The 14400-nt window shown below is 37.8% G+C and overlaps 2 protein-coding genes across 2 annotated transcripts; one reads left to right on the top strand and one right to left on the bottom strand.

Annotated features, from left to right (window-relative positions):
• The first annotated feature begins 855 nt into the window (after nucleotides 1-855).
• On the top strand, nucleotides 856-3736 carry LOC135640299 (uncharacterized). The gene is made up of 5 exons (XM_065154607.1): nucleotides 856-1193; nucleotides 1645-1684; nucleotides 1768-1928; nucleotides 2011-2460; nucleotides 3296-3736. Exons 1-5 carry the CDS (start codon nucleotides 978-980, stop codon nucleotides 3575-3577), a joined length of 1149 nt encoding a protein of 382 aa, XP_065010679.1. The 5' UTR covers nucleotides 856-977; the 3' UTR covers nucleotides 3578-3736.
• Nucleotides 3737-8738: 5002 nt separating this feature from the next.
• On the bottom strand, nucleotides 8739-14103 carry LOC135640209 (uncharacterized). The gene is made up of 7 exons (XM_065154444.1): nucleotides 13938-14103; nucleotides 13551-13624; nucleotides 10890-11023; nucleotides 9744-9886; nucleotides 9463-9534; nucleotides 9274-9378; nucleotides 8739-9154 (listed from the first exon to the last, which is right to left on the bottom strand). The coding sequence occupies exons 1-7, from the start codon at nucleotides 14002-14004 to the stop codon at nucleotides 9003-9005; spliced, it is 747 nt and encodes a 248-aa protein (XP_065010516.1). The 5' UTR covers nucleotides 14005-14103; the 3' UTR covers nucleotides 8739-9002.
• Between the last annotated feature and the right edge of the window lie 297 nt (nucleotides 14104-14400).

Below are 14400 nucleotides of genomic sequence, written 5' to 3'. Positions count from 1 at the left end.
AACGGTGATGATGATATTCTAAAAAATTATTAAATGAGGACGTACCACATTAGGATGAAATTTTAATAGTAACGATTCATCAAATTAATAAATCATTATTTCACGTTTAGATTCATCAAAGTAATAAATATCAGTTTTCCATCGGATCGGGTTGGATGAAATAAGGAGGATATCGTATCAACAACATCATTTCATAAACACAGGAGAAAAAAATATATATCAGCGGAATTATAGTTCATATTTATATGCTTTTATACGGTTCAACTCACGCGAAGCATGTTTACGTGCGTGTGCTTTTCTCTTCACATTTTCCTTCAATTTTCTGCATCAACTTATCAGCGTCTATAAATAATTGCCCACATAATATTTATGCAAATTAATATATTGGTTCAAATTTAATTTAGATATCCTTTTCATTCTCTTGTTATTTTGTTCAATTATAATCCTTTTATTCCCCTTTAATCCAATTTACATATTTGTACTTCGTTTACATGATACGTTCATACAATTGTATTTATCGTATTTACAGCTGCGGACGGCCACTGCCCCGGAGGGCGTAGCGTAGCAGAGCGCCAGGTGGCAGCGGGAGAGCGCCCCGGTCCGGTTCGGCCCCCGGCTCCGTAACGGCAGGGAAGGACGGCCTAAATAATCCCTACCGTTTTCTCGGTTCCGTTTCCCCAAGTGGTGACACCCGCGGCTCGCTCGGCGAGCCACGTTTCCGGTATCCGGGTCAGAGGCGCCTGCGACACGCAGATCCATCCCTCCATCTCAGCCGTCGATTGGTCGTGCGGGCCCCCGGTCGAGTCCCCGTGATGCCCGGGTCCCATCTCTACTTAAAGCCGTTCCTCTTGGCCACTCACTCCATCGCGTCGACGCGAGCTCTATCATGTGAAGGAAGAAAGTACTTTGGAAGCTACTACACATTCGGAGTAGAGAGAGAGAGAGAGAGAGAGAGAGAGGGAAAGAGGAATCGATCCATGGAGGCACTCGCGGGAAATTGCATCAGAGGTTTCGTTAGGGACGGCAGCAAATTAGCTCCCTCCGTCGCCTATTCCGCTTCTTCTCGCCTGAGGTTGATCACCGTTCGGGCCCCGTTCCCCACCAAAAAGTTGGGCTCCGGCCATGCCGTCCTTTTCAGAGGGCAGCTGATCTGGCGGTCTTCCTCTTCCTCCCTCTCCGCAGCGTCGTCGGAGGTACAGCGTCCACCATCGTTTATCTTCTTTCTCTTTTGGGGCGATTCTTTAGGGCTTCGAGATTGGCCCTTTTTACTTCGGCTTTACCGGATCTTTTGGCCCCGTTTGAATGCCCCTTTTTTGAGGTTGTTTCCTTTCTGCGGTGTCTCAGTGACTGCTTTGTGTAAGATTTTGGATATCTTTCCGAGATAAAAAGGCGAGCTTGTCATTCGTGTCCTCGACTCTTGTTCTGGGAATTATGTGTTCGGTTTTAGGGTTACTTTTCTCTTTCTAACTAGTCTTTTTAGGGTTATTCTTCTCCTTTGTGTTAGCATCTAAGAGCACAAGCAAGGCACTTTAGATCGACGCTTCCCTATAGTTCGTGCAGAAGCTACAGAGTCTCTGATAGCACAAGCAACATTTTTGAGTCATTGATTCTGTAGCTTACATGCTTTCAAATCTCATGATGCAGGTAGATAAGCTTACTCTTGATTCTTATGTCGAGAAGGCAGGTGAGACTTCGCTGTCGCCATCTCGGATCTCCTGCTTTGTTTATTTCTGAAGATAACATCATGCTCTAATTGCTCCTACTCAGATCGCTACAAGACCGTGCACGTAAGATTTGTTCTGCAGAAGGAGTGCTCGTTTGGCCAGCAATTCCTCCTGGTTGGAGATGATCCAATGTTTGGTCTGTGGGATCCAGAAAAGGCAGTTCCGTTGGAATGGTCTTCCGGCCATGAATGGGCAGCTGAGCTGGTGAGACAAGGAAATGCTCCAGTTGTATTTGGAACCAAACGATAATTCTGGTTTTGATCAAACTCTGACATGTTTAATGTAGGATTTACCTGTGGGAAAACAAATCCAGTTCAAGTTTATACTCAAATGTGACTCTGGGGAAATCAAGTGGCAGCCTGGCCCTGATAGATGCTTGCAGACATGGGAAACCTCCAATACTATTATGGTTTCAGAAGACTGGGAGGATGCTGAGTCTCAGAAGATTTCAGAGGAGGAACCATCACTTCTTATTCTGGTCGAGGAAACACGGTCCGTGGAGAGCAAGATCGGTAGCAATGTGGGAGCTGTAATGGATCTGACCCAGATTGGTGAGGCTCAGGACAAACCCAGAGGCGTAACTGATACCACTTTGCTTTTAGTCCCCGGCTTAGTGCCAATTCGTGCTTTGGGGAGCGCTTTGGGTTCCCCACAAGAAACAATGCCTGTGAAGGCTGCTGTTGATGCTTCTCATGAATCTGATGAAGCTGCTGAACACTACAACTCATCAGCGCAGGTAAATGTTTGATGGGATGTAGCTCTTCGCTTTGGTTTGGTAACAGGCAAGCAATTCCTGCCTTGTGTCGATCACAATTTTGGAAGCTGCAGAGATTCTTTCTTTCGCAATTGGATTTCCTTAATAGTTCACAGATATATGTACTGCTTATGCTACTAATAAGTCTCCTTAGGCATTTTTTTTTCAACCATGAGTCAGGTCTACTTGTGCTTCTGCCACTACCATTAATAAGACGAGGCTGATATCTGCAATGTGAAAGCCCGGTGCAATAGACATTTAACTTTAACCTATCTAGTCTCAGTATAAGAAGAATTTATAGTGATATGCTATATGCATCAATGTAATCAGATAACAAGAAGCAGCATTCATCATTTGTGGAATCAATATCTTTTATTTCTGAACACAATTGAGTGTGGAGATAAGTACTTTGTGTTTAATTTGAAACATCTGTTTCCATGTGTTTAACATAACACATCTAGTCTTAGTACGAGAACATTTTGTAATGATGTATCTATCATATGCATCAAAGTGATCAGAGACGAAGAAGTAGCATCCATGCTTCGTGTAATGTAAACAAAATCTTTTATTTCTGAATACCATAGTGTGGAGATGAGTACTGTGTGTTTATCTTGAAACATCTGTTTCCATGTGCTTAACCTAACCTATCGAGTCTTATTACAAGAAATTTATGGTGATATATCATATTGCATCAAAATAATAAGATACGAAGAAATAAGTCAATATCTTTTATTTCTGAAGACCAATTATTGTGGAGATAAGTACTTTGTGTTTAACTTGAAACATCTGTTTCATGTGTTGCATGACTATGGATCAGTTATCTGTAAAGGAAGAAAAACCAGAGGGATCACACGAAAACTTGCTCGAAGAAGAAGAAACCACGATACTGTCGCAACAACCAGACAGCCATGAACATGAAGACATGGCAGTGAAGCAGAGTAACGGCAGCATGTTGGTTGAAGATAAAACTCTCCCAAAAGAACCTAATTCTGAAGAAATAGCTAATGTTCTTCAGAACGACAAGCAATGGGGCCGTAGAACACTGAAGCAGCTTCTTTTAAATCTGGGTTTTAATGTCACGCCAACAGAAACTTCTTGAGAACCCAGTGTTGTTTGTTGCTTGTTCCTGTGGCCTTTCTTAATGGCTGTGGAGAATTATACTTGTAACCTTATTTTATTCATTACTAGTTTGTGGAGGATGTAGTTTTGTGTTGTACACTGGATGGAATGTGAATGGCTGTGTTGCTGATTCTGTATCCATCTGCAATGCGAATGGCCATAATGGCTCTCTTTAGATATTTTGAGAGAAAACAGAGCATTATATATATTCTGATTCAACTCAGTTCAAACACCAAGTTTTATTTTGTGGCCCAATCCAGGTGGAATAGAGATTTTTGTGCTATGTTAAGGAGGCACCTTCACCTTTTGCTATCTTTTCTACCACTGATGATGTTTTTGTTACTTGTTACGTAGGTTTTGTGCACAATTGCATTTAACAAAACATTGTTATTTAACACTTGTTGTTTATCCAACGTGCACATGCATTTTTCAAATTCAAATATTCAGATACAAAATGATATATGATTGTCTTCTTAATAACAAAGTTGTAAGAGTGTATGCACTGACATAGGATCAACCGCAATCATATATAACCTTTTCAAGTACTACAGAAGGAGAGGTCTTATAATGAAGATAGTGGTACTCACTGCTTGAGAAATGGTTCTCTTCCTCCTGAGAGCTAAACCTCCTCCGGTTGAAAATTTCCGCCACTTGCAATAACTGATCTTTTGTACTCTTACATGAAGGCATTTCCTACAAATAAATCAATGTGCATCAAGAAAACTATAAGAAAGTGATGGGAGTTGAAGTTTGAGATATAACTTGTAGAATCTTTCTGAAAATGGGGATAGGCCTTACAGGAGAAATAATAATATGTAACAAATATATAACAAAGTCAATAAAGCTTATTCAGACAAATTTGGAAAGTAGAACTGTTGTTGTCAAAAGCACCAGATGGATTTTCACATGAATTCCTTTTTGACAGGTCCATGATTCCAAGAATGTGGAAGGCGTTTGCCCCTAAGAAGAGCAAAATGGAAGAGAGCAGTGGCACCTGAAACAGTTTATGTTTATCTTGCTTTCGTATTTTTCATATGCATCAACCATCAAGAACATGCCAAATTAAGATGCTCCTAACAAAGTGAAAAAAAGATTTAGAAAGCCAAATTATGTCTCATTGTATAGAAATAATAAATTGAACCCTGAAACTATAATATAATACTTTGTCCTAAAACTATAGAATGCTTCAAAAATCTTGGAATATACAGAAACATCACAATCATGATCAATATATCTTTGAAAGTAGCCTTTTGAATGGACCATCTGGATGCAATCTTTGTCCATAACACTGTAGGAGGCTTCTGCCAAGTTTTGTCTCAGAACCAACTCAATTTACAAGTTCATAGGATTGGGATTACATCCATAGCACACACATGTATTAATCTTTGATTTCTTATAGTACAAATTTTTTTATACAAGTTTGATCTTATTATACCAAATAGTGTCGGAAGTTCTTTTCTAGCTTTAATCATCAAGCATCAGTCATATTGGAAGGATTCTCATCAACCAGCTTTTTATTTCCCTGTTTCTCGTAATTATTATTTAGAGAACTTGTGCTGCTTTGGTTAAACGGCCAAAGAACATTAAGCTAAGCATTGCAGTCACAATGAAAAAAGTGTCTATTTACTACTTACTCTCTTTCTTAAACCATCAACCATACAGCCAATAATTAGCTGGTGGCTGTACTCTTGAGGAAATTCAAGTCCCCTTATACCCTCTTAAAGCTGATCATAGTAATAAGGAAAGCATCTCCTGACTGATAATAACCCTGCCAGTATGTATTGCATTGTTCTCAATCTTGTTCATGCTCCTGCACTAAAAGGCCATCATTCAGATTGCAAGGTTGCTGGTCGTATCTGTAACTCCAAATTCTATTTACTACAGTATTTTTAAGAGCTTAGACTTCAAGAAGCATAATAATCATATTAAGCACCATCGGATGGTTAATATTATCACCAACAATGTAGAATTGCATGATGAAGGAGATGACACGAGCTAGTAACAAATAGCAAATCTTATGGGAAGTGTGTCTTATGACTGACCACATAGTTTATGTAGGAGGGAATCCAACATGAACAGCAAACTCAGTAGCTCCTTCAGTATAATCAACTGCAGTCAGATTGCAGAACCTCCAAAAATTATCAATGGTCAATCTTCTACAGAACATATTGGACAGGCAAGAAACTGTCGAATAACCTACAGTTTAGCAGCTCTTCATCAGAATCACTAATAAGAACATATTCCAGCAAAGTGTAATTAACAGATGGAACCATTTAGAGAAACAAGCAGGATTAAACCATATAAGAGTGCATTAAAAACTGCAGATATTTTTTTTAATGTTTCATAGATTTCAAACAGTTTCATCTTTCGTTTACTTATTTCTAGTTGTTTATCCTTGCTTCGATCTTGTCTTTTACTTAGTTAACAAGTAAGCTGACAAATTTGAGATATTTCTAAGTTGGGGAGTTCTTTAAATCACAAGAAGATTTGAGTCCTTATCTTACATGACCATGATTAAGCTCAACAGGAAAAGCAAGAAGAGCCAGCAGGACAAAATTAGATTCTATGTTGACTTTCTGTATTTCCATGGACTTATACACAATTATAAGTCTTTAAAGGACTAAAATGTAAAAGTTTTGTCCTGAAAGGACAATGGTATAAATATTGTTCCAATAGCTGTCTTACCTCCTCAATCAATTACAGGGACTTATTTGTAATTAACAATCTTTCACTCACTGGAATATAAAATCATACTTTTAAGCTGCTTCAGTCTTCACTGCCTCTTTTTCCTCTTTATAAAGAGGTTATTGCCTCAAATTACATGCAAAAATTAAGAAGATAGAGGAAGGAAAGAGGGAGAAACCTAAGTAGGTTTCCATTCCTTTTTTGGTTCTTGTCATGTTAATTGTTATTTTAAATCACTAATAAATTTGTTAATTTTATAAAAAGAAAATATATGTTATGAAAGTGGTTAGAGATTAGTCAATTCGATAAAAAGTGCAGTCCACAGGTGCGTTTGCATTCCAGTCCACAAGCATGGTTCATGGGCTAGCCTGCGAACCAAGCCTGCAGGCCCGCCCAAGCCCATGAGCCTATAACATATTAAGGGAAAAATGAGACTATTATTGTTAATGTTGACGTTTGAACCAAGATCTCTTTGATTAAGCCAAAACTTAACCTGAGTCAGCCCCCCTAGTACTAAACCTTCACCTTATTTGAAACCCATACTCCTCTGGAGATGTTTTTCATCAATCTCTCAGGCTTTAGTAGTCATGTAATTTCAGTAATAAAATCTGGATGGGCATCATAGTGTCAGATATGTCAACTAGACAAAAAGAAGTTGGATTATACAGGGTAAAAAAATTCTAATTTGACATAATTTATGTACTTACATACCAATGTACATAATTTATGTACTTGCAGCTGGAACAGGAAATCAAAACAAGAAAAGAGAGAAGAAGATGTTTGACTAAACCTCTCCTACTTGGATCTCTTCCTCTACACAATTACTTCTTGATCATGCTTGGATCTCTTAAGAGCAGTGAATTGAAAGCCATAGATGACTGGAGCAGATGCACTGCTTTTACTTGTACATCTATTATATTCTACAATTTGTGGGTTACTTTTCATTGTTTTGATCAATGATCTTATCATTTAAGAGCAGAATCCTTTATTCTTTTTCTCTCTATTAATTGATGTTGCTTTTCTATTACAAATAACTTGACTGAATTTAACAATTTAGTTTTGCACATTGTTCTTGCTCATTTGCTTCCCTTTCAGACTATTACTAGTACACAATTAAGAAAGGAAGTACTGAGTGATCCAACATGAAGACTATAAGCCATCTGCTTAGAGACTATATGTTGACCAAGGTATATATATATATATATGTGTGTGTGTGTATACAAGTATATGTATGTATATATAAATATATATTTATATAATTGATACATCTTAAATTAATGCATTATTCAGCAAGTTCTCCATGAAAAGTCATCAACATGTATAGCTTAGAAAAAATTTATAAGCTATTGGAGGCAATAGCTTTAAATTTATAAAAAAATAGTCATCAACATTATTCATCAAGTTCTGCATGTTGCACCCCTTTTGGCACTTGTCGATTCCAAATAGTTTGGACTTTACAACTTTGTTCTTGTAGTTAAAGTAGTAGTATAAAAAATTTATATAGTTTCTTATTGCATGTTTCTGTGAAAATCGGAGTTCAACATGCAAAATAACTAAACATAAGAAACAACGACAACTGCTTTGCAAGATGGCCAATTGTCTATCTACTTCATTGTTCATATATGTTTTGAGTTCCAGAAGCATCTGTTAATGTGTTTGATTCGATCATTTAATTTGAGGTTGATGTTGAAGATGAAAAATTTTGATCCTCAATGCATCACTGGTTGTTAGATTCCAATTACCCAGTTATCTCATAGCATGTGTACTACATAAAAAAAAAAGGGGTTTAAGCATGTAATAGGCTGTCAAAAAGTTAGGCAGTGTCATATTGGAAATTTGGACACCATTATGATGAGAAGCTGAACCAAAACAGTTGTTTAGTTCAAATGATCCTCACTGAAAAACTGTAGAAATTAAAAGTTGCAAGGAAAAGCAAGCAACTAAGTTATCTTTCATTGAGTGGAAAATATCATAGACACTCCATTAATTTCTAGAATTCCCTATTAAGAATATATATATTCATATTGACATTCTTTTATAATATCAATGATTTCTTAACTATGCATGTGATGAAATTTATGTTTCTAACTTGATATTGGTGTGCTTTTATGAGCACTGTCTATTTAAGTGATGCTAGAACCATTAGTAAGATTACTTTCTCACTTCTTCAAGATTGATTACACTATTCTTTAATATTACTGTGAAAGAAGGGGATATTTAAGATGTTTGTGAATCCAGTAAGTTGGTTTATCAGAGTAACTAGCAACATCATCCTGGAACTAGTGCTCTGTATGTAATTTAAGATGTTTGAAATGTTTAAGAAAATGTCTGAAAATTTTTGCTAGAGTAAGTTGCTCGAAAACGAAAGATGGAAAGTTAAACAGACTGGCACCAGCTTGACCGACCCCCTTTTGGGTTCTTTTGTTGCCGGCAAATTACGTAGCATCGAAGGAGCATTTCGGGTGAACATTTGGGCTTTTTTAGCTCATAATTAAGATCGCTTCACACCCGACGTTTACACAACTTCTTCTATCGCAGGAACCAGTAGTTAAATGGGCGAAACATCTATTCAAAGGGGGACAATCTAAAGCCACACGATCTTTTCACGCCTGAATGCTGACCTTCCCTTAGGGACGTAAAGCGATGTTGCCCCGAAAAGGGTTGTCACCGTCCTTTAGAAACTCCACGCAGCACCCTCTCTCTCTCTCTCTCTTCTAAGTCTAGTCGCGGCTGATGCAATATACACGAGACCCCATATCGCGTACGGTAAGACCAGCATCCTCGCATCCCGTGAAAAAAAGGGTCTCCTCTCCCCCAAGCCTGCGCCGCCAACTCATGAGGAAAACTGGCCGCCTCACTTGCACCTCTTTTCCTGACAAGCAACAACGAAGTGTATGGGCATCAATCATTGTTTCGCGTGAAGATTTTGAAGCTTTTTTTTTTTTTTCTTTCTTTGGGGGGGGGGGGGGGGGGGGGTTCTTCATATCGTACCTGATACGGAGAGAGCCCCTGCAGCTTTAGCTTTTGTGTCCTTCCTTCTGTACGAGTCGAGGAGGAAGCAGAGGGTTTTTATCAAGCTTGAATATTGTTTCACATCTGTTTGAAGAAAGAAAAAGGCCATTGTCATGTCAAAGCTACCCAAGCAATAACTGCCCGAGTTGGAGAACAACAGTACCGTACATAAAAGGATATCACTGGCGATGATCAAGTCCCAATCCGGTTCAGAAATCGGAAAGGTGTCTCCCCATGTATCTGAAGCATTCCATGGGAACAAAAAAAAAAGAAAAAGCTCTAAATCAGAAAACACTTCAAATAATTCTCACATGTTGGCCTCAGCGGTAAACACTTTGCATGATAATATTATATGAAACTTGTCAAAGAGTCGATTTTGCAATATACTATCATCAACCTACGCACCACCTATTGGACCAACATGACTCGTAAGAACAAATGAAACTTACGCTTGATGTGAGGCAGCACAGGTAGCCCATTAGCTCTACAATTGTAAGCTATATTTTCTTCTATTTCCAAGTCATCAAAATCAGAGGTTGTAATGTCCACCCCGAACGATTTTCTCAAGAAAATGGCTAAAGCTCCGGTTCCACTACATGTTTAGATATAGAAACAACTAGTTTATATAATGAATAGTCACTGCAATACAGAAGACAGATAATAACATGGTGAGGTGCAATATGTGATCATTACACTAATAGTAGACCTAGCATGCATCAAATGTTAATCTCTTTTTTTTTTCTCCAGAAAAATCAAAATCTGATCTTTAAGACAACTTTTTCTGACTCCAGTTATTCGGTCGCTTGTAGACAACATAACTCGGCTTATCAGCCGAGTGTAGCATTATGTGATCATTACACTAATAGTAGTAGGCCTAGCATCAAATGCTAATCTCCTCCTAAGCCTCGACGGTTCTGAGATCATCCATATTCCTTCAGCAAATCAACCAATCCTCATAACCTAACTCATTCTTGGAATGTTCCACCATATTTTTCATTTATTTAAAGGATCCATGAAACTTTTACTAAATTTGGATCGCTTAATTCTTAAATCCATGATAATCATCTGTATTTTGCATCCCCTTGTACTTAAACCGACGAAAAATGGAACAAATAATCCAGATTCCATACAACAAATATATATAATGGATAATCTACACTATTCTGAAACTGAAGTAGCAATGAATTTCAACAAACAAGCTTTGGACTCAAAAAAGTATTACCATAGGTAACTTTTTGTAGCTTTAAGCAATAAATTGTACAACATGTGACTTTCTTCATAAATTAAATATGTTCATTAATAAAATTTGAATAAAGTGTCCTGTAGTGGCAATTTTCCACTAGAAGTATTAATCCATCATTAGTAAAAAATATTAACATGGAAGCAACCTAGAGCAAATAAAGATTCATCATACTATTAATTCCATCTGTATTACCACAAATACTGAATACAATTATACTTGAGAAGTTAAATTCTTCAAACAATAACATAAAGCATAAACAAACAAAACAAGTTGGCTAGGTTCCTTCTAACAGTTTTTCCACAAGTACTATACCAACAAAATATTGTTTTTCAAGGAAAATGTTGTTGCATACCTTCCTAACTCCAAGATGCGTGCTCCATGTAAAAGAGACTGATTCTCAACTAACCAATTGCTAAATGCAAATGTCCCAGGCCACAACAAATTGGCATTTAGCTGGTGAAATGAAAATTCTCGAAGATTCAACTCCTGCATGTCAATGATCCAAGCAAAACATTATAACTAAAAAAATGTGAAAGTATGGCTGCAATTTTCACTGGTATACCTATAGGGACATACCCTATCAACTCTCAAATCTTTATCAGAAGGTTAATTAAATTAAAAATATGAAAGACAAAGGCCAGAGGGTTCTAGGCATTGTGTATATGACAATTCTGAGGGGATTCGAGTTAAATGCATGTCACCTATAACTTTTTGCTTAGGCTAAAATCTAAGCACCAGAGCAAATTTATCCTCAAATTTTAATAAGATTAGTTGAAAAAAGGCACAAGGTTGTTTGTGTCTTTTTTATTTAACTCTCATGTTAAATTCTTAGTCCAATGTTTTATAGCAGCTTGTCAAAAAAGAATCCAAGAAAAAAAGCTCTACAAGAATCTTCATTTTACGAAAAAATAGCAGGCTATGAAGTACAACAGCAAGACCTCATTTCCAATCATCAGGGGCCATTCACATAGCTCCTTCTATGGCACATAGCCTTTTAGGATATCTTTCTCTCTAATTCAAGGGCCATCATATTCTTCACACAAGCCATTTTTCTCTTGTTTCTTGCACTTGCATGCTATCCACAAGGCCATGTCGTAAACCATCGGCATGAACACTGTCTATCAATTACATCAAACTCAGAATCCTAGGAAGAAATGGCCCATTGCAAATCTCTGAAGTCGTTAAGGATCCCCTCATCTGTCAAGTCATCAGGAAATAAATTTTTTGTAATGTGACAATTCAATCAGAATGCAAGGCATGACCATAATGTGTCATTAGGCAGCAATAGATGATAACTGAGTTCAGGAGACAAAACAGATCTTTTTTTTAATACATTGGAAACTAGTAAAGGCTGTTGTTTGTGATTGTTACATCATACTTTGTCGGAAGATCTTTTGCTTCACTCAGCCCATAATCTCTATCACATATTTAATTTGTGATGCCTCTAATTCACAATAAAAAAAGATAATTGTAAGTTTTACTTTGGGGTAATTTGATTCCTGATTATCTAGTAGTATGCCAACATAGCATGTTTAGAAGCATAGTTGTGTTATCAATCTTCCTCCCAGTTTAAAGAACTTCTTAATATCATCCTACTCATATTGGATGAGAAAATATTCTTTTTAGAAACCACAGGTATGTTGACATTTTAATTCGAGACATGGGTCTTTAGTCAAACATTAAGGCAGACCTGATACATTGAAAAACCCAACAAATGCCTCCCAGAATGAAACAGAAGAAAGCCAAATTCCCATCTGGTAGCTGAGCATTCAACCATGTCGAGGCATCAGATAGTGGATTTGCAGGCCCCAACACACAGTGGCATGAAATTGAAACAGCATTCTGATTGTCTGGATGGAGGAACAGTATGAAAGTAATGTGTGGCGAGCAAAGAGTATGATACCGACAATTATGCAAGTAATTAAATATTTGACATGGAATTTCCTACATATTGCATTGATCTGGACAGACAAGTTATGAAAGCATTGTCTGATCAAGAGAAACACATCAGTTTATTAACTGTGTCATTAAATGTGTCGAATGTACTTAAGAGTTAAGACTAGATAAAACTATGCAAACAAAAAGAACAAAACATAAAAAAATGCTAGCCAATTTTTATTTTAGATTTCAATAAACAAATTGGACTTCTCAGAACTAGGCAGAGAGAGATCCAAATTTAGGAGAGAGACACATAAGTGTTCTTTAGTCATACAATTCAACAGATTAGTGCTTTTCAGTACAGTATAAATTTCTTCCCATGATTCTATCACATTTTCAGTTACAGAAATAGGCAAACAACAAGCTTTTGATTTAATAATTTACAAGATCTCCTCTCTTTTTTGTTCTCATTAACGTGACAATAACTCTTAACTCAGGATCCTAAAACAACATTATATGTCGCCCACCACAATTGATCATATTTGTGCTTTACGCAGCTTATCAAGCAGGAGACTGCAAAAGCAGGTTGAGAATAGCCAGGGTAAACACTTCTTGCCCATTATAGGCACAATACCAGGGCACGGGCATGATTTCCTTCCTCTAGTTGAAACAAAGAAACTCCTCAGTCACCAACATCAACCTGTCGTATTTTATCTCGTATTAGGGCATTCACCTACAATCCTATGGATACCTGAACCCGAACCCTAATGATTCAATCTATTGAAGGTTTCTTGCGCTCTGTTGATTCTTTCATTGATCTTTAGGGCATTCACTTACATAACCTGTGGTACTTTATCTTGAGTTAGGGCATTCACTTACAATCCTATGGATCCGTGACCCAAACCCTAATGATTCAATCTACTGAAGGTTTCTTGCGCTCCGTTGATTCTTTGATTGATCTCTAGGGCATTCAGTGACATCAAGCTGTGGTGTTTTATCTTGAATTACGGCATTCACTCACAATCCTATGGATACGTGAACCGAAACCCTAATGATTCAATCTATTGAAGGTTTCTTGCGCTCCGTTGATTCTTTCATTGATCTCTAAGGGAAGAGAATAGCAGAATCGTAGTACCATTCCAGGAAAAGCATGGTTTCTCTCCACATGAACCTGCTGCTCCGCCGCGCTCTCGTTCCCCTCCGCCGCCGCTGCCAAAACAAAGAAAAGTCAAGCAAATAAAAAGAATAAAATCATGCAATAAACAGGAAAGCAAGGAAAAATAATAGGGTAACAAGAAAGAGCAAAAGATCGACAAAGAAGACGAGGGATTCCAAGAAATCAAATGTTCTGAAGAAGGGGAAAAAGATCCACGAAGAAGACGGAATCATTCCAAGAAAAGATAAGATCAAGATCGACGAAGAAGACGAGGGATTCGAGGGAAACATATAGGGTCTCAAGAAACGGAACAAAGATCGGCGCCGAAGACGAGAATATTCCAAGAAAACACGGAATCTTGCTTACCTGAGTATTCTCCACCGACCTCGTCGTCGTGAAAGAGAGACGCCGGAGAGAAGAGCGCTACGTCCATCGATACCACCGCCGCCGACGACGTTCCGACACAACCGCCTTCTTCCCGTTAGTCGGAGCGCGATCGGATCCTGTTTTACAACCACTACGGCATCGGGGGTTACGCTTTCGGGTATTGGGTTAATAAGATCCGTTTAAATCGGATCCGGGTACTGGGGATTAAAACCCAATTACAAATGGATCAAAACCCCAACTTGAACCCGATTTTTGGTAGTAATCGAATTATCGACAAAGTTGATTCAGTGGAAATGAACATAATTTGTCATTTTCCCATAGATAATTAATGAAAAAAACAAGGAAATGGATAACGCTACTGATCCAATAATCTAATTCAATTAAGATGTTCAACATGATGTTTGGTCCAATAGACGGGAATCGGGTCACGTTGGGTCGAATC

This window comes from Musa acuminata, chromosome BXJ3-6, assembly GCF_036884655.1.
Source record: "Musa acuminata AAA Group cultivar baxijiao chromosome BXJ3-6, Cavendish_Baxijiao_AAA, whole genome shotgun sequence".
Taxonomy (NCBI): Eukaryota; Viridiplantae; Streptophyta; class Magnoliopsida; order Zingiberales; family Musaceae; genus Musa; species Musa acuminata.
The sequence above is the reverse complement of the archived record's forward strand: the minus strand, read 5'-3'. Positions and strand labels throughout refer to the sequence as shown.

Coding starts and splice junctions, on each gene's coding strand:
- LOC135640209 (XM_065154444.1), bottom strand. CDS start 14,004: ATGGACGTAGCGCTCTTCTCTCCGGCGTCTCTCTTTCACGACGACGAG. Junction 9,379..9,462: donor CGCCAGTGATATCCTTTTAT/GTACGGTACTGT, acceptor TTCTTCAAACAG/ATGTGAAACAATATTCAAGC. Junction 9,155..9,273: donor AGGGGCTCTCTCCGTATCAG/GTACGATATGAA, acceptor GTTGCTTGTCAG/GAAAAGAGGTGCAAGTGAGG.
- LOC135640299 (XM_065154607.1), top strand. CDS start 978: ATGGAGGCACTCGCGGGAAATTGCATCAGAGGTTTCGTTAGGGACGGC. Junction 1,194..1,644: donor TCTCCGCAGCGTCGTCGGAG/GTACAGCGTCCA, acceptor CTCATGATGCAG/GTAGATAAGCTTACTCTTGA. Junction 1,929..2,010: donor ATGAATGGGCAGCTGAGCTG/GTGAGACAAGGA, acceptor TGTTTAATGTAG/GATTTACCTGTGGGAAAACA.